Below are 27980 nucleotides of genomic sequence, written 5' to 3'. Positions count from 1 at the left end.
CTCTTTTTCTTCTCACTTTACCTCTGGCCTCACTCTTTTTCTGAGTTCCAAAGTCTCCTTGCTTCTTACACATCTCTTAAGGTTGTTTATTGATGGGGAATATGGTTTATAATGGATAGAAAACAAAGAAAAGGCTACGACTCAAATGAGGGTACAATGGAAATAATTATGAATGGGAAGAAGAATAAGGCCTAGATCACCTCTAAAGTTTTACCAAGATCAAGCACACTCAAAGAGAATTAATGCAAAGTCAGAACTATAGCTATACATGTATGCAATCACGCTAGAAAGAAAAAATTTGGCCCAAAACTCTCTAAGGTTAAAAATTTGTCAAAATTGAACTTGCTACTCTCAATCATGCTCAAACTGCTTACTTGAATTGAACTAACTACAAAAATTACTGCTAGAAATACATTCACTCAGATCTAGAGCTAAAGACACTATTGGCAATCTATCTTAAAGAAACACAACTCAGAAATTAAGTAAATCAGCAAAATTTATTTTTTTCCGTAATGAAGACGTCCAATATCGCCAACGGACGTCTATATGCGACTATACACGTAGGTTTCCATGACATCGGACGTCCATATTGACGTCATATTAGTAACATCCCGACGTATATTCTATTATAGACGTTAGTTTACTTGCTAACAGACGTCTAATTTCTTGTTAAATCACCCTTCCTTAACCTGTTTTGCGCACTCATCGTTTTCCCTCGCCTTTTCTCTCCTCTACATTGCCTTTCAAGTGCGTTTGAACACTTTTCAACCGTTTAAACTTCACTTTTATTCTGATTAAACTTGCTTTTTATTCGCTTGATCTCAATTTGAACCGATTAAAATAAGCTTTTCGTTGTGTTTTGGTGCAGTTTTTCTCATGTCTTTGTGTGGCGTAATGCGCATCCTTCCTTTGCTAGCTTCCTCCTAAGAAAAGCTTGCATTTTTTGGATCTTCCATGGCATTTCAACCTGAAGCAGAACCTGGGTGGTTGCCTACTTCCACTCCTACCGCCAATGAAAAAGATAATGGTGTCACCGTATTCTTTTTCATTGGCGGTCGAAATGGAACTAGGCAGCGACCCAAGTTCGGTTTTGGGTTGAAATGTCATGAAAGATTTAGAAGACGCAATTTTTTCTTACGAAGAAACTAGCAAAGGAAGGAGGTGCTACAATGATACCCAAAGACACGAGACAACTGCAAAAAATCACAACGAACACCATTTAGACGTCAGTTAATGTCATGCTTGACGTTTATAGTGCCCTTAGACGTCGGTTAATGTTATGTCTGACGTCTGTATAGTGTCCGGAGACGTCTGTTTGGGTCACGTCCGACGTCTATAGATTACCCTTAGATGTCAGCTTGTGCCATGTTGGACGTTTATATAGACGTCGGTTGGCATAGTAACGGACGTCTATAACAATGTCTAAACTGCAGTACCCGACGTCCAATTGTCGTCACTCATATAAACGTTGGTTTTGGATCTGACGTTAGAAGGTCAAAATAACATACGTCTAAAGCCTTTTCTGCACTAGTGTGTCCCATGAACATTTTTGTGGAATTAAAGAAAAAGTGTTTGGAACTAATGATTTAAGGAGAAACATGACAATTAGTTTTACATAATAATTGAAGAAATAGAGACTCTAAATTTCATAGTTGATTAATCAAAGTTCATCTACTTATGTCATTTTTGTAACAAGTGAATATAAATATGGCAACGTTTATGGCGGGGTAGAAATATTATATAGTCTAAGTGGTAGATAAGGTTCTGTTGGTAGTTTAAATAATATATCCAAAAGGTTAAATTTCTTTTCATATTTCATTGTATGACATTATTGATTTAAGGAGAAACGTGAAAAATAGTTTTACATAATAATTGAAGAGATACAAACTCAAAATTTCATAATTGAATTATGTCGTGTTTGCAGTGAGTGACTGACTCCCAAGTCAATATAAGTGGTTATATAGAAACGTATATGATGGGGGTAGAAAGATTATAGTCTAAGTGCTAGATATAATAGTTACTTAAAAATCAAATAAAACTTTTCAACGATATTTTCTTTAACAACGATGAGATTAGTTTTCGAAATGCTTTTCTTGAAAAAAAAAAAAAACTATAAACTTTAAAAGAGAAAGAAGTAACAATAAAAAGGACTTATAATAAAAGTATAAATAAAATTGTAAAAAAATGTAATAGAAAGACCATGATTTCTAATAGAAATTATAAAAAGGACAATCACTATAGGAAAACTGTTAATTTATAATAGAAATTATAAAAAATACTTAGACTGATAACTTTTTAATATCATATACGTGTCATTCTGTGATTGGTTTGTTGTCAAAAAAAATGTTGTCTAAGTATCGTTATAGTTATAAAAAAATTGAAGTTGTCCGTATTCAATATGACTGAAAAATTAAAAGCCGTGACTTTAAAACACATATTCATCTTTTTTTATTTTAAAATCGTATTATATCAACATGATTTATTTATTTCTGTAAACTTTTTAAATTTTATTAATATCATTAAACTTGATAAAAATAATTACACTATTTTCATTAAAAAAATCCAAGTATTTGATATAACTGATGACTCACCCATAGCTTGAAAAATGCATTTTAAACAGAGAAAAAAGGAACTGAAAATTAAGGACATGAAGTAGAAAAATCAATTCCACAGCGTAAGTAAAAGGTTAGAAAACGAAAGTTTGAGTGAGAGATGCGTTGTTGAAGTTTAAAGTTGAATTCCACAACACAATGAAAGCATCACTTTGTAAATATCTTGTTTTGAATTTGGGTATAAATATCGATCATTCCCATTAACACATTCAATCAAGCCGTATTGAGAGTTAGTTAGAAGTAATGGAGTTAAGGATGAGATGGTTCCTTCTCTTTTTACTTTTTCATTTTTCATCCTCTCATTCCTTATGCCATCCTTATGACACCTTTCTCTTGCATCACTTCAATAACTCTCTTACTATTTCTACTTCTATTGATGATGATTGTTATTATCCAAAGACAGCAACATGGAAAAATGGAATAGATTGTTGCTCTTGGGATGGAGTCACCTGCCACCCCATCTCCGGCCATGTGATCGGCCTCCACCTTGCTTGCAGTGGGCTTCATGGCCGAATCCATCCAAAGAGTACACTTTTCCTTCTTTCTCATCTCCAATCACTCAACCTTGCTTTCAACCATTTCTATCAATCTCATTTTCCATTTCTCTTTGGTAAGTTTGCCAGCGTCACATACTTTAACTTATCTGCTTCTTCCTTCCAAGGTCAAATTCCTTCCCAACTCTCACACCTTTCCAAATTATCCTCCCTCGATCTTTCTCGTAACTATGGTTTAAAGTGGAAAGAAGGCCCTTGGAAGAGACTACTCCATAATGCAACATATCTTAAAGAGCTTGTTCTGGATGATACAGACATGTCTTCAATCTCAATCAAGATTCTCAATTTGTCTTCCTCCTTAGTCACTCTTAGTCTTCGAGGGACTCAGATAAGAGAAAACTGGACAAATGGTATCTTTTGTTTACCAAATCTTCAACACCTCTATCTTTCAGATATTGAAATCCTTCAAAGCCAGCTTCCAAAAGTTAGTTGTAGCACTACTTCTCTTAATATCTTAGATCTTTCAAATTCTGACTTCCAAGGGTCAATCCCTTCCTCCTTCTCTAAACTCTCGCATCTTACTTTCCTAGATCTTTCATTTAACTCTCTTGTGGGTTCAATCCCATCCTCACTCCTAACCCTTCCACGTCTCTCTTTTCTCAATATCAATGGTAACAATCTTAGTGGTGAAATCCCGAATGTTTTTCCTCAGGAAAACAAATTTAAAGAATTGAACTTCTTTGATAACAATTTAGGAGGTGAGTTACCATCAACACTTTCAAATCTTCAACATCTCACTCTCTTGGATCTTTCGAGAAATAAATTCAGTGGTCAAATCGCAGACGTGTTTGTTGGGCTAACCAAAATGAAACTTCTTTTTCTTTCGGATAACAATTTTGAAGGAAAAATCCCATCTTCATTGTTCGACTTAACTCAACTATCTCTACTGGAAATTTCTTTTAATAAATTACAGGTTCCTTTGCCAAACAATATAATAGGGTTTTCAAATCTAGTTAGCTTATCATTAGATAACAACTTGCTGAATGGGATAATTCCTTCATGGTGTTTTTCTTTGCCATCTTTGCTGAATTTAGATTTGTCAAAAAATAACTTCACAGGGCTTCTAAGTGTAAACTCACCATATTCCTTGAAGAGTATAGATTTGTCCTACAACAAGCTACAAGGTAATATTCCAGAAACAATTTTCAACCTTGTAAATCTTACTCTCTTAGATCTATCATCAAACAACTTAAGTGGATATGTTCACTTTCCACTTTTCTGTAAGATTCAAAATTTGGAAACACTTTACCTTTCCCAAAATGATTAGTTATCCCTAAATTTTGAATCCAATGTCAACTGTACTTTTTCCTCGTTACAGATTTTGGACTTATCTTCTACGAGTTTATTTGAATTTCCAAAGTTATCAGGAAAAGTACCAATGTTAGAAGTTCTCTATTTATCCAATAACAAAATCAAAGGAAAAATTCCCAATTGGTTACCCAAAATTAGCTTATTATCTATGTTGGACCTCTCTCACAACCAATTGGAGCAATCCCTGGACCAATTTTCATGGAACCAACAACTTAGTTATCTTGATTTTAGTTTTAACAAAATCACTGGTGGCATCTCTTCCTCAATTTGCAATGCAAGTTCAATTGAGTATCTCATCTTGTCACACAACAAGTTGACGGGCATCATTCCACAATGCCTCCTTGCTAACTCATCCCTTCGAGTTTTGGATCTACAACAAAACAAACTTCATGGCACTTTGCCAAGTAGCTTTTCAAAGAACTGTCGGCTCCGTATTCTTAATCTCAATGACAACGTATTGAAAGGTTCTTTGCCAGAATCTATATCCAATTGCAGTACTCTGGTGGGTTTAGATCTTGCGAACAATCAATTAGAAGGTACCTTTCCTCATTGGCTTCAAGGTCTATCACATTTAAGATTATTGGTTTTGCGAGCCAATAAGTTTCATGGCCCCATTGAAAATTTAAAGACCAAACATGGGTTTGCCAATTTAGTTGTACTTGATATTTCTTCCAACAACTTCAGCGGCCCAATACCAAAGGTCTACATAAGAAAGTTTGAAGCCATGAAGATTGTTGTTCAAGTTGAAATTGAGGAAAACATCGAAAGTGATTTATTATATGATTCTTTGACAGTAACAACAAAATCAATCATTATTACAATGGAGAAAATTCGGACAGACTTTGTAACAATTGATTTATCAGAAAACAGATTTGAAGGAGAGGTTCCAAACGTGATTGGAGAACTTCATGCTCTTAGAGCGCTCAACCTTTCTCATAACATACTTAGTGGTCCTATTCCCCAATCCCTGGGAAATTTGACCAACTTAGAATCGCTAGATCTGTCCTCAAATATGCTTACCGGTATGATTCCTACAGAACTAATCAATTTGAACTTTCTTGAAGTTCTGAATCTTTCCAATAATCATATAGTGGGAGCAATACCTCAAGGAAAACAATTCAATACATTTTCCAACGATTCCTACAAGGGAAACTCTGGGTTATGTGGGTTTCCATTGACAAAAAAATGCAGCAAGGACAATGAACAACATTCTCCACCTTCAGTGCCCTTTAAGAAAGAGCATGGATATGGATTTGGATGGAAGCCGGTTGCTATAGGATATGGATGTGGAATGATATTTGGAATGGGAATGGGATGTTGTGTGTTATTAATAGGAAAGCCTCAATGGCTTCTGAGAATGGTTGCATGACTTGGGGTTGTTTTGTTGTACACCTTGTTCAAATTCAATTGTGCCTTCATTGAAAACAAAAGAAGTTAAGCAAGGACGTTATCACTTTGCACTGCATGGGAATTTGATTCAAAGTTTAGTTCTAATATATATTTAAGTCCAAGTTTAGTTGTAATATGAGAGTATCTTGAATCTAATTATTTCATTTTATTTAGAATATATTGTTGTATTAGTTATATATTAATAGTTGTTGTACTCCTAAAATTAATTATATATTAACTTAAAAAATAAAAAAATTGTAATTATGTATTTTAAAAAATAATAGATTGTTCATTGCCAGAATTCTATTAAATGTATTTGGTTCTATTATGTTTTTTTACTCATTATTCAATGAAGATTTTACTCGTATAACGTTGAAGAACTTACAAGCAGTGTTTTCAAATTATGCAACATGTCATCAACCACAGACTAGGTGAGAGCAGTGAAAATATTAGTACAAATATAAATTCTAAAAAATTATAAATTAAATTTTAACTAATTTGTAAAGTCCTTAATTTCTTTTCGTTTAAATAAAACATCAGTGCATATGAACCCCTGCACCTTCTTTTCTCTTTCATCTCTTCTTCTTTCTTTTGTTTTTATTTGTTTTATCTTTTTTCTCAAAATCTCATCTTCCTCGTGGGACATAAGGTTCTAAAAAGAGGATTCAACATAGTCTCAGACTCTTTTCACATAACATAAAACTGAAATAACTTAAAATAAACAAATCAAACATAAAGAGAATTTTACAATGATTTATTCCAAACCTTCGATTACATTAAGTTTTTCTTAAACATATATAAGAAATTACACTATTCAAATAAAATTTGGACTACAACAAGTACATGATTTCCATATTACATGCGAGTATTAATCTCTATACAATTTTCCAATCTCGTCCAAAAATTAAGAACTCTAGAAATAACAAAAATGTCCTCCCAAGAGAGAAAATATATTAAGCTCACGATTGGTAAATATACGGAGTTAAGAATAATACAAAAGGTTTCACTGTCCCAAAGTTTGTACTATGATCACTATTGGACTCGGTATGCACATAATTTATCTCTTTCTTTAATATATCTTTTCTTCTTTTTTTTTTTCTAATATTAAAAAAAACACGATTATCGATAGACAGAATCCTTCATAAACAATCAATTTTCACTGATATAATACATTATTTTTAACGGATTATCGACAATCGGTAACATTTATCAACGGATATCGGTCTTCAATAATTAACAACGGACACATCTTTCAATAATTATTCGCCAGTAATTATTGATGAACACATCCGTCGATAATTATTAAAGGATATATACGTTGGTAATTACCAAAGGATATATTAGCTGATAATTACTGAAGGATATATCTTTTGATCGGTAAAGTTGTGACAAATTCCAATGCAATATTTATTGGTTAATTATCCCAGATTCACATAATCAAACCTTCACAAAACAATATCCAAACTACAATGAGATAATCAGACCTATGATAAACAATATCAACCTACAATGATCCAATAACAATATCCAACTACATGTTAGCATAAAGATTAACTATAGAAGTTTTGATGATGCCCACACTAATACAGTAAGGGGAAAAGACACCGGTTATATTTGCTTATAGACATCGGTTCTACAACCGAGAAATATACGTACGAGGTAAAAAAGGGTAAGCTTTTTTCCACAAGTATGAACTGAATCAAAAGAGGATAGGATTATGTCTCGGTTTTTAGGTAACCGAGGTAGTAACATTTTTTTTCATATTCTAGGCCTGTACTAAACCATGCTGTAATTTTGGATTTTTTGTTGTTTACAAATTTTGAATATAGAATGGTAGAAGGAAATTTAAAAGCAGAGGAGTTTTTATTAGATTGAAAAGTGTTACTGTACACTGTTAGAACCAAGTGCTAATAAGAAAAATACTGATAGAACTAAGGTACTCCATTCCTATGCCTCATTGTAGTGGTTATTTCTCCAAAGGAACCTCTATTGTCTGGCTGCAACAATTCTTGGCCTTTCCACCTGATGTATATATCATTCAACCAGTTTCACAATCATTGAAAATAATTGGATTTCAAGTTCATCAATGGAGATCTAAAGAACAATTTATTTGTTTCATTTTGTTACCTTGAAGGTTGCACCCCAGATTTCCTCCTCCTTAGTAGGAACTGTAGTGATCTTATTCTTAGGATTTTCATAACACATCAATCCTTCAATAGTTGTGGAGTAGAAACATCCTGTCCAATTAGAGAGCAAGAGTTTGAGCAATAAGAGGAAGTGTTTTATTCTTAACACATTGAGAACACACTAAAGGGAATGGTGATACAAGTTAAGCACCTTGTAGGAAAGAAGCAAGTGACTTCCCACAAGCACCTTTAAGCAATTCTACATCATCAGCAAATGCTACATAGCCATCAATAGTAATTCCCCAATACAGAGGTACCTTACCATATCGATCCTGCCAAAAATAATAAAATCAAAATGAGGAAGAAATGACAAGTTACAATGTATGTTGTGGGAGTGTGATTAATGACAGAGGCCAAAAAAAGGGTGGAAGTGGATTTGTCAAACAATATGAACGCAAAGCTCCCACTGAGATGGCCAACAACATGATTAACAGGCTTTTCCTCTTCTGTTAAAACTGTATTTTCCTCTGCATTGCTCTTTAGTGTCTTAAACTCTAAAGTGTTTCCAAAATTTGTGTCCGACAAAAACCCCAACCCAAAATCAAAACAATAGCACAAAATCCCAACCCAAGATTTCCCTTTCCGCTCCGCAATCGGACCATCATTAAAGAACCCAGAACGATGTCGTTGCGATTCACGAGTTCGTCCTCCTCAATTGACAGAACCAGAAAGCAAATTATGCCTCCTTGATTCAATCTTCTCCACCCAACCTGCACATAGAGTCATAGAAACAGTGTTCGCTCCATCATTCATCTTCTTCACTAGGAACCTAAAAGCGCAGAAACCAATGGCGGTGACGTTGTGGATGTCGCGGGGAGGGAGCAACGACGCGGCAACAACGGGGAGGCACGGCGACAAGGCAATGGTTGGATTGCAGCACCAACGGTGGTGTTTGGAGATCTTGCGCTTGGATGTAGTGAGAGAGAAGAATAGTGGAGAACTGAAACATGAAGGCTTGAGCCGAATCGGTGAGACGTGAAATCTGAACTTGATCGAGCTAATGTCTCGAGAAGAAGCGGAAGAAACGATTGGAAGACGAAGAAGCAGCGAAAGATGGAAGACGAAGTCCAACCCTAGGTTTTGAAGGTTTAATCTGTGGGGATTCTAGGGTTGGGGGTTTGTGAGGTTTTAATCGGTGAAAAAGAAGGATTCACCAATTGAATAAGTGAAATGGAACGAGAAAGTGTTTTGTTCAGTTAAAAATGAAGGAGAAGGTGTGAGAAGGATGAAAATGGTGTTAATCGAAGTTTCAATCGGTGAGTTCAGAGGCAGGACGCATTCAAACTGTAGGAATGAAAGAAATCAGTGGTTTAAATGGCCAAAAATGGAGAAAACTGGGTTAGTGATACCATTATTACCAACATAATATTCCCCTAATGCTCTATCATCACAATACTCATCAATGGTGTACCTCCATCATAATTAACCTCGTCTTGATTCCACCATGAGCCTCCTCCAATACCATAATACCATACTGGAAAGAATCAGTCATACTCTTGTACCCTACCTCACTAACTATAGCCACTCCTACAGCCCAATCTGTAGCCTTCCCTACAGATATGTTTGAGTAGTCCCGCAATTCAGCTAAGGAACATGCCTTCTTGCCACATAAGGACATGAAAACCACCTTCACCCCCACACAAGGAAGGTTCAATACCCAAACAACTGATACCTATCCATAGATAAAAACCAGGATTTACTAGGTACAACAAGTAAACCTATCCTCCACTCTTATGCTCATCAATCACACATACTCAAGTACACCCCAACACTCACTCATGCTCTAATCTCAACCATAAGTCAACCCTGGCCCTAACACAACCCCTAAACCTATTCTATAGTTATCATCACACCCTTACAACCTATATTTTCATAGAAAACCCCAAGCATCATGAATTTGTTCTCCCTTAGCATCAAACCCTCTGTTGGGGTAGCCCAACAAAACATACATAATACATTCATAGGAAAAACCCAACACAAATATTGCTAAAAATTTATTCCCAAGCACACACAACCCTTGTCCAACAATAGCAATAGATAATCACAATCATAATCATATAAACATATATCAAACAAGTATTTTTATGTAAGTAAATCAAGAATATATAGCATACAACAAACAATGGTAAATTTCCTCATGTCCCTCAAGAAAATAAAGAATGTAAGCAATCATGAATCTAAGAAATCAAGAAGGAAATTAATCAAGAATGTAACAAATCAAGAATGTAAGCTCCATCAACCTTGGCCAATCTTAAGGCTTTCTCTATACCAAAAGATCTTCTCCAATGTAGTTGCACTCTTCCATTCACTCCCTCTCATTTCCTCTCAATTTCAAAGTTTCTATCTTATTTTCCTAATAATCAAAGTGTCTATAGAAGGTCTCTAATATAGTTACAACTATGTGTAGAATATACCTATGGTACTATTTATAATAAAAACACATAAAGAATAATAACAATAAACTAAAATAAAATATATAAATAAGATAAAATAAATTTATCTTTAACTTAATTAATTCTGATAATTCTCTATTATCTTCTGTCTTAATACTTTTATTCTAATTAATTATGATAAGCCTATCAATAATATATATTACTATTATCTAGCCATAATATCTAAATATATGCAATAATATCTCAATATATATTTTAATTAACTATATAACAATATTCAAAAATATCTTTTAGAATATCTAACAATATCTAATAATATCCTTTTTTAATAACAATATCTCTTTTAATCTCAAGATTATATCTCCTATTTTTTTTCAACTACTTTTTAAAATAACAACTAAATCTTCAAAATGATTTATATAATATCATTTTATTAAATTCCAACATTATTTAATTTGCATATTTTTCCTTTTTACACCCCTTTTTTAATATCTTACACCTAATTAATAAAAAGTATAAGACCTTTTTTGCCCCTAAGCAAAAATATAAATAAAACTAAAGAAATAACATAACAAATATGTTCTAATAAAGTTTTACACTAAATCACACAATTTGTCAACCAAAACTCCAAAGTCTCAAGACTACCTTATTTCTAAAACTTTTAATTTTCCCAAATCATACAGTGATAGCCTTTTTGTACTTATACCTAGTAATTACACTATTGTCTATAACAACGTTTTTCCCACACACATTAATCATAATAACATTGTTGTTCCTACTCATCATGACCCATTGTTAATTTTAATTATGATGTTATTCAAACTAAGGATACCACAACTAATGTTGAAATTTGTGATGTTACTGACCTTACTAAGAACATTGTTATTCCTAAACCAAACATCACCACGTCACTTGCTAAGACTATTGAAGTTCCTGGTAAAAGATTAACTCATGCTCAAAAAGCTCCCATATATCTTCAAGCTTTTGACACCAACATTGTAGTAAAATACCCTTTACACAACTTTATTTCATATGATAATTTGTCTTCAAATTTTAAACACACTAACTTGTGTATTTCTGCTTTTACTAAGCCACACACCTACTTTAAGGCCTTTAAATCTCCCCAATGGATACAAGTTATGGATGCGAAGTTACAAGCCTTAAATACCAATCATGCCTAGATATTCACGGATCTTCCTCCTAACAAGACAATTATAGGTTGTAGTTGGATATACAAAATCAAACACAAGTCATATGGCAGTGTTGACCGATACAAGGCTCGCCCAGTTGCCAAAGGTTACACTTAACTAGAAGGCTTGGATTATCTGAACACATTTTTTCTTACTGCAAAGCTTACCACAATGTGTTTGCTTCTTGTTATTGCTACTTCAAACCAATGGATCCTCAAACAACTCGATGTTAACAACGCCTTCCGTCAAAGTGATCTCCAAGAAGAAATGTATTGTAACCTCCACCTAGGTTATCCCTTCCTAGTCCCAACAAAGTTTTCAAGCTCCAGTTCTTTTTATGCGGCCTTAAAAAAGCTGGAACACAAGGTATACAAAGTTTTTTTCTTGTTCCAACTTTTTTCCTTCCTTATTAGTCACAACTATATTTGTTCCTTAATTGATCATTCTCTCTTTCTCAAACATGAAAATTCTAATACCATTGTCCTTTTAGTTTATGTTGATGGCATTGTCTTGACGAACACTAATGAGGTTGAAATCAATAACTTCACCATGCTACTTGACAAACAATTCCATAAAAAAAATCTTAGAGATCACACATACTTTCTTGGCCTTGAAATTGGCCAAGTTTTGTTGGAATACATCTTAACCCAAACACATTCTCCATGAAACAAACATGTCAAATTCTACACTTATGCCCACTCTTACGGTGCACTATTCCCGCACCAACTCCCTCCAATCCAACGTGTAGTAAAAATACTGACCAAAACTCAAACCACAATTTCTTGAGGCATGTAGATCACTATCCTTAAGGACTTATCCGTGGTGTATTGCGCAAGTCCCCCAGGATACAACAAGAACTTCTCAGAGAAATATATGAGGATCTCAGAACTAGCAAGAAACTCTGATAGAGTTTATACCCAGAATAATTTTTGGAAGAGGAAGAAAGAAATGAAAAACTAAGAAGAAAGAGGAGAGAATGAAACTAAGAGAAAAAAAAAACTGATGAGAAAGAGTCAACTTGGTGTTTTGCAATGGAGGAAGTGGATCAGCCCCATGACCTAAAATATCTCTTAGAAAATCATTATTTTTAATAATGTTCAAAAATATATATTTTGCAATATTATATTCAAAATTATAACAATCCCCCACATATTGCAAAATATATATACAAACGAAAGAGAAAAGAAATTATTCTAGGTTTCACAAGATGTAATGCATCAGAACTGGTATAGCAAGCTATATGAACCAGTCTTAGATCAAGAAACTTAACACACAGTGTAGTTGGTATAGCAAGCTATATGAACCAAAGACACTTGAGTGTGTTAGAGGTTTATCAATCACAATACACCCTTACAATCCTTGTTGTTATCGCTGTGTTGCGCTTACTAGGCCATGCGCGTGCCCGGTATTCATGAGTGCTCTAGAGATCATGCCAAGATCTCATGTAAGCGGCCCCACTTGACACTCATATAGGTGATTTCATCAAGTGTATGTTGCAAATCATACACCACCCATAAAGGATATGAAAATCATTAAAAACTTTGTTTAAACAAATTCTATCACTATATAGAATTTTAATGACAAAGTTTAACCTCTCATAATGCAGTCTTTAGCACTTTCACACACACCATAGGAATGAACATATTTGATTTAAAATCAAATTAATGCTATCAGAACTAACAAGTGACTTGTTTTTACCCATATGAACCTTATCAAATTTGGGTTACCATCACTTATTGGTTTGCAAGTGGCTTAAGTCTCATTCCCCTAGATGTTTCTAAAATCATATTTCTTCCTAAGGGTTTTGTCAGAGGATCTGCTAGATTTCGTTCTGACTTCACATAGTCAATGGAAATAGTTTCACTCTTTAGCAACTGCTTCACTAAATTGTGTCTCAATTTATGTCTATTCTTTCCATTGTAATTCTTGTTTTTAGCTATAGCTATTGCCGATTAGCAATCACAGTGTATTGATACTGATGGGGTTGGTTTCATTCCTAGTGGAATGTTCGCTAAGAAGTTTTTCAACCACTCGGCCTCATTACCAGTCATCTCAAGAGCAACAAACTCAGATTCCATTGTTGATCTTACAATAATAGTTTGCCTGGTTGATCTCCATCGCACCACCCCCAAGTGTTAATACATAACCACTAGTGGATTTTGTCTCATATGAATCAGAAATCCAGTTAGCATCACTGTACCCTTCTAGTATAGCAGGAAATTCACTATATTCAATGGCATAATCCATTGAACCTCTTAAGTATCTCATATGCATAGCAAGTGCTTCCTAATGTTCTTGATTTGGACATTGAGTGTACCTACTGCATAAGCAATATCAGGTCTAGAAAAGCTCATTAAGTGTAGTAAGCTCCCAATTATCTAGGCATACTGAGGCTGAGATAATGATTCTCCTCTATTTTTCATTAAATTAGAATTAACATCATAAGGGGTACTCACTGGTTTTAAGTCATAAAACTCAAACTTCTTAAAAGGTTTCTCAATGTATTGTTCTTGGAATAGTAATATACTATCTCCCCTCCTTATGATTCTAATATCTAAAATCACATTATATTCCAAGATATATATTTGGAGAACCAGATATATATATATATATATATATATATATATATATATATATATATATATATACACACTTCAATACAAGGATGTGCACTAACATTCAGAATCCAACAAATATTCTATGAACACATTCAAACCAACAAATATTCTATGAACACATTCAAACCAAACTAGAGTGTGTTTAGTCATTCAAATAACATTATACCGAAAAATATATCTTATCCATAATCTGGACAACTATAACAACTAAGAAGTTCACATAAGTACGTTCAACAATTTTTACCACATATTAATCTGTGTGAACGTGAAGCCATAATCGTTTAAAACTAATCCAAATCAATATTAGAATTATATATTCAAATAACCTATTCTGCAGTACTTGGTATGGTTAAATGATTAGTAATAACATGTCCAATAAATCCATTTTCACTCAAGCATATTCAACACGTTACTGGACATTATAAATAACACCTCATTTTACACCCATGACCTTATTAAGTCATAAAGTTTTATTCAACTTAAAATCCACAACCAAAATAATACAAATTACAAGCCATTAATCCATTCCCTTTAATTCTGGATTAGCATGCAGTATTTTTAGTCAAATAACTACTTTTGGTGTAAAAAAATAACAAAAAAAAAAATGCAGGACAACACATTTTTAATGCAGATTTTTCAGTCTGAAACAACACAAAACAACAAAGCTTCTAATGGACATTTTTAAATAAACCAGCAAGGTTTGGTGCATATTTTTACAAAAACCAGCAAGGTTTCTGGTGCAGGTTTTACAGAAAACAGCAAGATTTCTGGTGTAGATTTTTACAAAAACAGCAAGATTTCTAGTGCAGATTTTTACAGAAAACATGATTTCTGATGCAGATTTTTACAGAAACAACAAGATTTTTAAGGCCAAAATGGCACCCATTTAGAGCTAAAAACAGTAAGGCTTTTTTTTTAATTTTGTGCAATCCTCCAGCATCTTTATAAGTTAGCATTATCTAAATTATAATCAACCCAAAAATGATAGAAACTGCAGATAAACACATACGGCAGTTCATGAGGGAAGGACACTTCAAATTTTATCTTTTTAAATACAACAATGTCGTTAGACTTTGTGCCAATTTTATTAGAAATAAAAATAACACGAATTAATGTGTCATTATTCATTCTATCAAACCAAAAGAAGTGCAGAATTGAGTGTTCACACATAATGTTACTTTCTTTTGTAAAGCATTTATTTGGAGGACCTAAAATGCAATATTCAACGAAATCATGAAACTCTATTGGTAAGAGAGAGAAAACTGGATTTTTACAGTAGCATTTCTAATTGTTTCGTCATGACGCACCACAACAATTTCGGAGGCAGTGAAGTTGCGTGGTTCCGCAAAATCTGCAACTTCCAACGTTCCAGCAAAACGAGATCACACCGCCAGCCACACGTGAAGCCTCGTCGGAGACGCAACCCACCAAATCTTCAGAACCAGCATCGCACCATGTTTAAGTTCTTAAGATTGTACTGACCAAAACTTAAACCGCAATTTCCTGAGGTATGTAGATCATTGTCCTTAAGGACTTATCCGCGGTGTATTGCGCAAGTCCCCCAGGATACAATAGGAACTTCTCAGAAAAATATCTGAGGATCTCAGAACTAGCAAGAAACTCTAATAGAGTTTATATCCACAATAATTTTTGGAAGAGGAAGAGAGAAATGAAAAACTAAGAAAAGAGAGGAGATAATGAAACTAAGAGAAAAAAAATGATGAGAAAGAGTCAATTTAGTGTTTTGTAGTGGATGAAGTGGATCAGGTTCATGACCTTAAATATCTCTTACAAAACTATTATTTTTAATAATGTTCAAAAATATATATTTTGCAATATTATATTCAAAATTATAACACAACACACCTCTTAATAATAAATATGCCTCCTTTTCTATCGTTTCATTGGTCGACTTATCTATCTTACTAACACTAGACCAAATATCATGTTTTCTGCCAATCATCTTACCCAATTCATATCTTGTCCCGCAATTTCTCATTAACAAGTCATTTACTAAATTCTTTGCTACCTCAAAGGTTACCTCGACAATAGTCTCTTCTTTAAAGTTCACATAAAACCTCAACTAAAAGCATATTATAATTTTGATTAGGATTCATGTCTTGACAAAAAAAATCTGCCACAAGCTTCTTTATCTACTTTGGCGATTCTCTTATCTCATGAAAGTTTAAAAAGAAAAAAAAATAGTGTCCAAAGGTTTTGATGGAGCTGAGTATCGAGCTTTTGTTTCCACTACATGTGAGATCCATTAGATTGCATATCTCCTTCAAGATCTTTGCATTCCTTTTACCTGTTAGAAGTTAATTCAGTAGTCTCTCAATGTTATGTTTCTCTTCAATAGTTGTCGTTATAAACTGTCATGTTGACAGTTAGGTTAGTTAGTTTAGTTTGTATTTTTTGCGTTTCAGTTTACTCTGTTGTATAAATACATTCCTTTCTTCTGTCAATTAATACAAGTTGTATATTCAGAATAGCCTCATTGTCTTTCTTACTTTCTCTGATCTTTATGCTCCAATAGTGGTATCATAGAGCATAGGTTACGAAACCGGGAACGGAGGATTGCCTTGGGACAGTGCGTTTGACCAAGAAAGTGTTAGTTTCACACGTTCTTGAGTTTGAAGAAGCTTGCGGTAATGGCGGAGCTATCAACGCTGCACTATCCAATACTCACAGATAAAAACTAGAGCCGTTGGAGTACCCAGATGCGGGTGGTTTTCCGCGTACAGAAGGTCAGCAATGTGGTCGAAGGAGATTCAATGGTTGACTCTTCTGGTAAGGAGGAGCAAAAGAAAGAATTCAAAGAAAAAGACGACAAGGCACTGTTAATAATACATCAATGTGTTGACGACACAAACTTTGAAAAGATCCAGAATGCAATGTCGGTGAGAGAAGCTTGGAACATTCTTTTTCGTTGTCACTCTGGAGGAGAAAAGGTCAAGAAAGTCCAGCTACAAGCTCTGCGAAGACAGTACCAACACACAGAGATGGAAGACGGTGATAAGGTGAGTGAATTCTTTAGATGCTTCATAACTGTGGCAAACCAGATGAAAGCATACGGAGACAAGATCACAGGTGCAATAATAATGGAAAAGATTTTAAAATCAATGCCGGCTGCATTTGATCACATTGTTGTAAACATTGAAGAAACCAGGGACTTGGAAAAGCTTAAGATTGAAGAACTGCAAAGTGCGTTTGAAGCTTATGAGATGAGAAGAAATGGAAGAAAAAAATTGTGATGACCAAGCCTTGAAGATACAACATATCTCTGGTGAAGGAAAGAAGAAAACGAGTAAATTGAACAACAAGAACAAAGATTAGAAGAAATGGAAGAAACATTCAAATGACCAAAAGGAAAAAGTTAATTCTGCAGACGCCCCGAGGAAACAATATTCGAAAGAAGAGAAAAAGAATATGGAATGCTTTGTCTGTCGTAAGAAAGGACATTTATCTTACGAGTGCTGGTTTAACAAGAATACCCAAAACAAAAAGGGTCAAAACAAAGAAGCTCATATGGTAGAAGAGGAAGAATCCAAGTCAGAACCGTTAATCCTTATGGTTGCCACTAACACAGAGGACACCGGGATAGCACAAAACATCTGGTATGTAGACTCCGACTGTTCTAATCATATGACATACAACAAAAGCTGGTTGATGAACCTAGATTAATCCAAGAAAAGTAAAGTCAGAGTTGCCGACAACAGCACATTGAGAGTAAAAGGGTTGGAACTGTAAAAATCAAAAGAAAGAACGGGCTGCATGCAACGCTTGGAAATGTTCTTCTTGTACCAGAGATGAAGTGTAATCTCTTGAGTGTAGGACAACTAAACGAAAAGGGCTACACTGTCATCATGGGGAGCAATGCACAGATGGAGGTATATGACAAAGGTAAAAATCTTATTCTTAAATGTGTAAGATCAGAAAATCGAACATTTCAGGTTCAGTTAGACGTAATTGAGGCATTGCGGTGTCTATCTTCTATAAAAGAAGATGAAACCTGGAAATGGCATATGAGGTTTGGACACCTAAATTTCAAGGATCTACAGCAACTGAGCAGCAAAAAGATGGTATCTGAGTTACCCAAAATCACTCAACCAAGTAAGGAATGTGAAAATTGCTTAGTTGGGAAGCAAACCAGGAGACCATTCAAGAAACAACTCTAGCCAAGGTCAAAGGAATGACTGGAAGTGGTGCACTCAGATGTGTGTGGACCAATCGAACCTTCAACAGTAACAGGAAACAGGTACTTTGTAACATTTGTTGATGAATTCAGCCGTATGGTGTGGATGTTTTTCATTGCTTAAGGGATAACTCATTACTCTAGGAAAAAGCCAAATGAAATCTTTATTTTTGTGGATTATATCTCCCAACCAAGAACACCTTACTTGAGTGGTATTCTATTGTATTATACAATACATTACCTTACTTATTTTAATACCATATTTTAGCCTAAAACTAAATAATATAAAAATTCTATTCACAATATGCTATAAAAAGAGAGTAAAACATTATTTCTAATACAAAGAAAAAAATAGTAAAATAATTATTTTAAAAATAATAATTGTTATAATTATAAAATATATTTTTACTCTAAGATTTTATTTTGATTCTTAGTAAATATTTTAACATTCCCGTTAGTTTAATTTATTTTTTATACTAAAACTGTTCAAATAACATAAATCTAAAATACTAAAATGAAATGACTTAAAATAACAATTTTAAAAAATATTCTAGACAAACGTAAATATTTTTTTGAGATAAAAACATATATTATGTCTGATTATATATATTTTTTTCTTGAAAATAACGGTTCTAACCCAAAATCAGAACGAGAAGCGGCAACAGAAATTGGCTTTAGGGTGTGGGAAACTCAATATATTACCCAAGAAGAAGCTTTAAGCAAGATTCTCAGTTTCACTAACCTTCTTAAAAGCATACAAAACAAATTGTATTCCCTATTCTGACTGGAACCAACCCAACCGCCGCACCCACTGCGCCCAACCACCATCCAACTACCCTACCGCCGTGGTGTGATGGAGGAGGAGCCTCCGATCTACCGTCTCCCGCACGACACGCTCCACCAGATCTTCTCCTCCCTCCCCCTCCGCCAAATTATCCTCTGCCGCTCCCTCTCTAAGTTTTTCCTCCACCTCCTCTCCGCCCCCTCCTTCCTCCACCTCCTCTCCATCTCCCACCCTCCCCTCCACCTCCATCTCCTCGCCCTCCGCCACCGCCACACTCCTCACGCCTCTCACACTTCTCACACCTCTCTTTCCCTCTTCGATCCCGACCATAACACATGGCTCCATTTTCCCCTCGATTTTCTCCCCTTCCATTCACCTCTACCCGTTGCTTCCTCGCACGGTCTCCTCTACCTCTGGGCCCAGCCCAAGCCCAAGCCCAACGCCAACCCTTCCCAGCCAGAAACCACCTCAACCAAATCCCTCATCGCATGTAACCCTCTCACGCGCACCTTCCGCGTCCTCCCCCACCTCGGCTCCGCCTGGTCCCGCCATGGCGCTGTCCTCGTCGACGCCGACCACCGAGTCATGGTCCTAACCGAACTCGCGGCCCTCTACTGCCACCGCACGCCGAAGTGGCTCAAATTCTCCTCAAACCTCCCTTCCAAACCCCGCTCCCCTCTACTCATCAACCACTCCGCTTTCGCTCTCTGCGACGTCGGTTCCCCCTGGCGGAGCCAGTGGAAACTTTTCTCCTGCAACATCGTCGCAACACCTTCGCCTTCGTGGTCGCGCCTCGAGCGCCACGAGTGGGGGGACGTATTCGACGTCCTCAAGCGCCCTCGCCTCGTTCGGGGCCACGGCAACCGGATCCTCATGGTCGGCGGCCTCAAGTCATCGTTCGCCCTCAACGCGCCCTGCTCCACCATCCTTGTCCTCCGTCTCGACCTCGACAAGCTCGAATGGGACGAGGCAGCGCGTATGCCGCTTGAGATGTTCCGCGCCTTCCGTGAATCGACAAAGTTCAAAGTCTTCGGAGGCGGCGACAGGGTTTGCTTCTCCGCCAAGAGGATCGGGAAGCTCGCGCTCTGGGACCGCTGTGCCGCCGAAGGGGAGCAGTGGCGGTGGATCGATAACCTTCCGGGGAATGGTGACGGACTCTACCGCGGGTTTGTATTTGAAGGGAGGCTCCATGCTGTGCCCTGAGAATTTAGAGTTTGTGGTTGGAAAATGGTAATTAATTGGTAATGCTTTGTTAATTGATATTGTTTGTGTTTCTTTTTATTATGAACGAGTAGAACGATTATGAAATGTTTTGTATTGTACAATTAGTTTCTCAATGCAAATTTTAACTGATTTGTGGAATCTTGTGTTTCCGGAGTCTTGCTATTTGTGTAAATTCTCCGTTTGTATTTGTGCTCTTATCTTTTGTTGTATTGATCGTAAACATGTGTAATGTTTGGTAATGATCTTGTGATGAGTTGAAAGTGGAAACACAGAATGACCCCTAGTCAATATACTGAACTACTTGTAAACACAAATGTATGATAAGTGAATGCTTCAATTCAGTGAAGGGTGGTAGACTAACAAATGCTTTTGGCCATGTTTAGATAAAGTTTTTCAAGTAAGCTTTTGTAGAAGAAAAAAATAAGAAAGAAAGGTGAAATAAGCTTCTTCAATAAGCTAAAATTAATTTTTGCACAAGTTAAGTATGCGTGAGTTAAAATTCGCTTTTCGGAGAAGCTAAAATCGCTTAGGTTTTCACAAAATCTGCTTTTAAGTTATGCATAAGTTATTTTTACCTTGTGAGAGAAGTTTATTTTACTTTTTTTTTTCTTTCATAAATATTTAGGAATAAACTTATCCATTCAAGACTTTAATTGAGAGAAACAAATGTATTGGTTTTGCTCTTTGTTGTTCCTACGACTATAAGGCCATTGCATTTTCCTGTGGGTTTCTGCTGGAAAGTGATGGGATCGAACTCTGGTACTGATCTAGGTGGGTAGTGTGGAAAAGAAAACTTTAGTGTCTTGTGAGATGAAGGGTTTGCATGGCTACTAGAACTGATTAGCACAATTTCCTATAGATATAGGGATTCAGCCTTTTTTTTGGTACTAATAAAGTCAATTTAGGTTGATGTGAATGAGTACTTGAGCACGTTTCCTTTAAGTTAATACAGATTTGATTTGTTTATCATATTGTATTGGATTCAGAATAGCATAAGCTTTTGTGTAGGTATCTATTGGTTGATTTTTAGTCAAAATGCCCTAATCCTCAAATTCTAAGATCAGGGTTTCTGTCACCCTTCCGATCCATGATTTGCACAGCCCATTCTGAAGTTATTTGCTATCTCTACGATGGAGCTAGTTTAGATTTCTTTTTCCTATTTGAAAGCATGATTCTCCTTTAGCCAATTTATGGCTCACTTTTATTTTTCTCATTTACAAATACAAATACAATTAGCAAAGGAACATGAAACAGCTCTATTATAGGACTAGATACGTGCCATGAACATTTTTTCTTTCTAGCATTGGACGACGCCCACGAGTTTTCAGCACTTGACTAGAAATTTTACATGTAAGATACTGAGCCTATTCTTCCATCTCTTGAATTCAGCACATAAGATATTAAGTCTTATCATAAGTCTATAGAATTTTTTTCTGGATTTATAGAAAAAATGATAGGAATCAATTTGGTCCTGTGATTTAGATGTTTTCATGTTTAATGCATATGAAAATATTAATATGAAAGATTAGCTGTTGTATTCATGTATGGAAGAAAATATTAGAGATGTTTATAATTTTACCTAATTTTCTTAAGCCTGGTGTGTTTTCTTTTAAGTTTACACCTTCAAACTTCAAATCTGAAGTTTAATACGGAGACTAAACAACATTTCTTGCACTAGAAGTGTGATTTGGCTTTTGCCTCTGAGAATCTGGATATAAACTGCTTTAGTACGCTGAGAACTTTCAACTTTGGCTGGTCTTTCAGACGTGGTCATAATATGATATTCCTTGAATTGTATATTGAGCTTGTAAACTGTTTCTGTCAGGCGAGGATATGTTTTTCTTCATTGTACGGAACATCTTTACGTCTGCTTTCATATCTATAACATTACAATTTGTGATGCAGAAACCTCTGCATAAGCATCTCTTTTTGAGAAGTCATCTGAATAAATGCAAAATGTTAACTTACTTGTACACCGAAAGAATTGACCTCAAATTTATATCTAAATAATTGTTTAAATGTGAACATGTAACACTCCTATGTTTGTTATCTGGGCCTTTGACTTAAGTTACATCCAGAAAATGTTTAAGAACCTATATATCATCCTTCTCCATAAAATTATTATAAAAGGTTTAATTTACATCCATGCTTCTCATAGGATTTGGGAAGCTAGAGATTAGCCATTGAAGCCGCCGGCGTAGTGCGGAGAGTAGGTAGAACATCTCGCCGGCCTCTCACCCAAAAGAAAGAGCTAGCCTAAGCAGCGTCTAATTAGAGATGAGTGAAGTCACCATTTTCTTTGTTCTGTTTTGTGCGTAAGTGTGTTTTCCCTCCGTTTCACTAATAAAGTGTGATTTGACTTTGAGGTATATCTCTTTGGTTAAATGATTAGTAGGATTTTTGGTTTTACTCCGCTATTATCATTTTGGAATCACCAAAAAGTATTTCTGGAGCAAACAGAAAAACCAGCTGTTTCTACATGTAGAATAATTTTTTCATTCGGTTCCTTTTTTTTATTCTGCTTTACTTTTAAATCCATGGAAATTAGTATGAGTAGAGCCTATGAAAAAATAAACCATGTACTTCTATGCTTTCAACCCCGAAAACCCCCGAAGGATGTATAATTCATAATAACTTCATAATATGGAACAGAGGTGATTATGCAGTATAGTATTTGATGGTTGCTGAAGTTATGTTGGATCCTCCACATCCAAACTTATGGGATTGATTGAGTTATAAGATTTCCATGAATTTTGAGAAGTTCTGACCTTGGTCTTCCCACCCTCTACCCCAAAAATAGAAGCTCGCTGTTGGGAACCTAAACTTGATTCAGAGTAAGCAAAACTAGTTTCAGAGTAAGCCTATAAACTAGTTCAGCTATGGGTCCCAGTAGAATGGTATTAAGAACACAATGGTATTTCCTATCTAAGGAAAAGGGTGAGGAGCTAATAAAATTAAAATCATGATGTTACCTGTGACTGATAGTAAAAGTAAAGAACCCTGTGAAAAGACATGTTCTTTGAAAAAATATCGGGAAGGAAACTAATGTTTGTAGACTTTGAGCTTTTGGGATAACAGTAGGGCCGAATTGTTATGTAGTAGCTTATCTAGAAGGCTTAAAAAAATGGCAAGGAATTTGAGTGTATAATTTTAGGGAACCACTGATTACAGACCAAGAGAAATGGTCCTAGGCATCTTTTCACTCAAAATCTCCCTAGCTTCCTTTTGAAATTATATTTTATATCCATATCTTGAAAAGGAGCTTATCTGCATAATCATAATTTGTTTTGTTTTGTAACCTGGTGGTAGGTTTGAATCCTAGAAACAGTTTAAGATTGCCTATGGAGACAGGATTGGTTACGTCTATCATTCCTACTTTAAAGGTAAGTTTAGATGATATTTGAAAATGCTTCTCAATAAAGATTTTAGAAAAGGAAAATAAAAGAACTTGACTTTACAAATTAAAATTAACTTATGCATAAACTATTCTATAAAACTAATTTAGTAAACAAAGATTAGGAGACTTTCTAAAATTTAGTTTTTTCATGTGAATTTAAACTTAGAAAGAGTATTGTTTTTTTTTCATGCTTTTTTTCCTTGATATTTTTATGGATAAGTTTGTAGTGAGTATATTTATCCTCTCTGAACTTCAATAATTGAAAAAGCTACATATTAAATTGCTTTTTTATGTTTTTCTATTTCCAAATTTGACACAATCACCTTTTACTTAGATAAAAAAATTTCACAATTTTTATTTGAGAGTTTGCGATATTTGAATATATTAAATTTGAACATATTATTTTAATTTGATTTATTTTTTAAATGTTTGTGTTAAAATAAAACAATATAAATCTATTAAATTTTAATGTTCTTGTATTTCGATTATTACTAAATATAAAAAATTATTTAAACATCAAACGATTGTTAATAATTAAAAACATTAATATTAATAGTTTCTTTCACTTGATTTTTCTGGTTTTATTATTTGTTTAAAATTCGTTTTAAATATTTTTCAACTAATATTCACGACTTTTTAACTTTTTATTGATATATGTTGACTGTAAATATTTTCAATGTGAAACATAAATATTCACGTTGAGATTGATTAAGATTGTTTTTACAATGTTATTGGTTGGGGATTTCTTTTTTGAATTATCATTGGCTAAAAAAATTCAAAATAATTTTATCAAAGTTTTAACAAAAAACATTAGTGGTTGATAAAAAACATGACCATAGCCTACATCAACAAAACAATAATAACAATAATCATGACAAATATCAATAAAAAAATCTTAGTTAACATTCATAGAAAAGTAGTGTTTCCGATAAATACAAAAGTAATTCTAACAATTATAAATAACTAATAAAAAATCATTAAAAAATATTTAATCGACATCAATCAAAGAGTAATTATCCTAAGAATGACTTGATATTATTAAAGTTGTTGAACAAAAATAGCTGAGAGAATTTAAAGAGAAGACACGTATATTTTGTGAAGAAAATTTAATATTTTTGAATAAAATATAAAATTTTCTTATTTTGAATAACCTAATTACTCTTATAAAATTTTAGAATTTTAATTTTTTAAAATTAATCAAAATCATAAAAGATTTTAATTTGTTTTTTTATAAAAACAAACAACCTTCTTCCATTACCCTACTCAAAAACAGTATTAATGTATTCAATATCGAGATTGTAGTCAAATTCTCATGGTTTTGTTTAACGGAATAAAAAAATAGTGATGATAAGCTTTGGGTCTGTATCTGGCTGGCGTTTGATAGGAAGGTTAGCATGTACATTTGGTATTTTAGAAAGAGAATCTTTGGTGACAAAAGGAGAAAAAAAAAGAACAGCATCTTTGAACAATGATGTTACTTATCTTCTTTTTCTTATCATGATTCTTGTGAGCATCTATCTATAATGCGTGTTGAGCTTCAGTAGAATATTTTGGATTGTTTAGATTTAGTGTGTATAAGAATAGGATATGATTTCCCTATTTCACCACTGGATTTCCAAAACCTTCCACAAACTATCACTAATTTTATTTCTATCATTATTTAATCCGTATATAAATGAGTAAAGTCATCTTCACTTCTTTTTCCTTTTGAATTTTTTGATCTTGATCTAGTTTCTTTAAATTCAAACCGAACGAGGCACTCTAATGTTCAAATCAGATTTTATTCAATAAACTTAATTAATAGTTGAGAATGATTAACTCAATTAAGCTAACCTTACCTCTATAACTTACCTTTTTATTTATAAGATTTATAATGAACTTTTAATTAATATCAATTCAGTAAATATTAAGTTAACATCAGTCAAATATTATTGGTCTAATTACATCCCCACATCACATAGGCTCTCATGTCCTTTTTATCTATTTAACTTATAATTTAATCAATAAATATAGTGGTCTTAAATACCTCCAAAGGATCGTTCGAGACTTACTGATCAGATTTTATACTATACTATACAATGGCAATGACTTATTGTTTAACTTACCAATAAGATTTTATACTATACCATACAATTACAGATAAGTTTCACGTAGGAATCAAACTCTTTAAGAAAGCTTATGTTACTATAAACATCACACAACTGTGTGGGAAATAATAGTTTGACATCGTTTTCTTTTTTGTTAATCTCTTTAGTGGTGACAATTTTTTTTTATTTCAATAAATCGGTTTACTCAATTAGACTGAAGCAGCAAAATGTTATGAGCAAAAAGCCTAAAATACATTCCATTGTTTTCTTACATTGTACCAATGTTACCATAATTGTCACCAATGTTGGAGATCTCTGATTGATTAGAAATAAAGTAAATTTATTTTAAGAGATTCAATTAAATGGAAAAAATTTCGGAAAGGCTTTTTATGGGGTGGAGGGAGAAATTTGACGGGGGTATACAAAGCAACAGCCTAGGGGTAATTGTAAAGTTAGTTTATTTTTATGAACTAAATCTGACATCAGCTTCACTGAGAATTAATACTGTGCTTTCTTTTTTTTCATGCTTGTGGTCTACCAATGTTCTATTGCTTTAGTTTAAACTAGTTAGAAATTGATAAAATTGGAGAAATACCCAAAAACACCAATAGTGTATATGTAACGATATTAGGTCATGCTAATCATATTTATATTAGCATTATCTATAATCTTATTACATAATTAAAATCCTAAACGACTATAACGAAGGTGTAGTCTATAATATATTTTATAATAAATAGTATAAATATAATACTTGCATAAAATAATTTAAATTATAATTTATATATCAATTATAATACTTTATTTATAATAGAGATTATTTTAAATATCAACATTTTTAATTTATAAATTAATATATCTAAACTATTCAGTGATTAATTACTTTTTATCTCTTAAATTAGTTTCTATTTAATAACAATTGAAAATAAGAGAGATTAGATAAATCTGATACAATTTCTGCTTCTTGTACCGAGGCTTCATGTGCTTCTCTGAAAAGTTTCTTTTATATACTATTATTTCTTTAGTCTGTTCTTTTAATTTAGGATTATAAACTAATCAGTTAATCAGAACCCTGCATCTTATACAAAATAAGGAAACAATAGAAGGGATAAGTTAATAATTAAAAGTTAATTTATAAACAAATTTTAAACTATAAACCAAAATAGAAATAAGAACCGTGTGTAATGTGGGTTTGCAAGAAAAAAAATTGTAACCATGACAAATGATGGAATAGTGATTTATAAATAGGGCCTTTGTAATTGAAATTAGAGATGATCAAAACTAAAATTTACTAAGAAAAATTATAAGTCTACAATTAGAAAACTAGAAAATGAAAAAAAAAAATTAAGAATGGTATTCTTTTGGTTATTATTATAGTTTTTTTTATCAACAAAAAATAATAAAATAAATAAAGTAGAGCACTTGGAGTGTCCTAGACTATATGTAGAGTTGCAACACTATTAAATATTAGCAAAAAGTACTAATAAATTCAAACATCTAAATATGGTACACTACTCATGGTATAGATTATAATAAACCTTTAAATGAATAATAAAGTTCAATATCAACCAATCTCTATTTAGAATACTTCTCAAGTAACCTTGAAGATACGTTCAATCACTTTTGAACTTTTACCTTAATTGTGTTAATCCCTTACCTACAAAACATAGTAGAGCTTCCGTAAATGCTTACCTATATCCTACATTACCATTTAATCCTTCCTTAGTATAATCACCTTTATTTTTCTAAGATTGTACTCATACATTTTTGCTTTTCTTTTGCATGCTTAGTATAATTCTATATAGTGTACTTCTTATATCCTCAATTTGATTCCTAACAACAAAAGGATTTTAGGTTATAAACATCTTAAGATTCTCCATTAATCAACTTTTTACTACCCTACAAAATACTATTCATGAGGGTATGAAAAAGGTACCTTATTGAATTAACCAAGTTCAAGCTTTAATCTATACCAAACAAAAGATTTATTCTACTAGTAATCTTATATATAATTTTCTTTTTGATGTTTCAAATACCTAA

The 27980-nt window shown here is 33.7% G+C and overlaps 1 protein-coding gene and 1 pseudogene across 3 annotated transcripts; both read left to right on the top strand.

The window, feature by feature from the left end:
- The first annotated feature begins 2718 nt into the window (after window positions 1–2718).
- Window positions 2719–5946, top strand: LOC106760046 (annotated as a pseudogene).
- Window positions 5947–19120: 13174 nt separating this feature from the next.
- Window positions 19121–23784, top strand: LOC106768944 (SKP1-interacting partner 15). 3 transcript variants are annotated; one of them, XM_022786752.1, is made up of 2 exons: window positions 19121–20462; window positions 23766–23784. In XM_022786752.1, exon 1 carries the CDS (start codon window positions 19302–19304, stop codon window positions 20433–20435), a length of 1134 nt encoding a protein of 377 aa, XP_022642473.1. In that variant the 5' UTR covers window positions 19121–19301; the 3' UTR covers window positions 20436–20462; window positions 23766–23784. The 3 variants fall into 3 exon arrangements, with proteins under 3 accessions (XP_022642473.1, XP_022642471.1, XP_014509874.1); XM_022786750.1 differs by lacking the exon at window positions 23766–23784 and adding an exon at window positions 21465–21741; XM_014654388.2 differs by lacking the exon at window positions 23766–23784 and adding an exon at window positions 22615–23071 and having other exon boundaries at window positions 19122–20462.
- Window positions 23785–27980: the final 4196 nt, after the last annotated feature.

The sequence above is a fragment of the Vigna radiata genome, chromosome 1 (genome assembly GCF_000741045.1).
Source record: "Vigna radiata var. radiata cultivar VC1973A chromosome 1, Vradiata_ver6, whole genome shotgun sequence".
NCBI classification, from domain to species: domain Eukaryota; kingdom Viridiplantae; phylum Streptophyta; class Magnoliopsida; order Fabales; family Fabaceae; genus Vigna; species Vigna radiata.
The sequence above is the reverse complement of the archived record's forward strand: the minus strand, read 5'-3'. Positions and strand labels throughout refer to the sequence as shown.

Coding starts and splice junctions, on each gene's coding strand:
- LOC106768944 (XM_022786752.1), top strand. CDS start 19,302: ATGGAGGAGGAGCCTCCGATCTACCGTCTCCCGCACGACACGCTCCAC.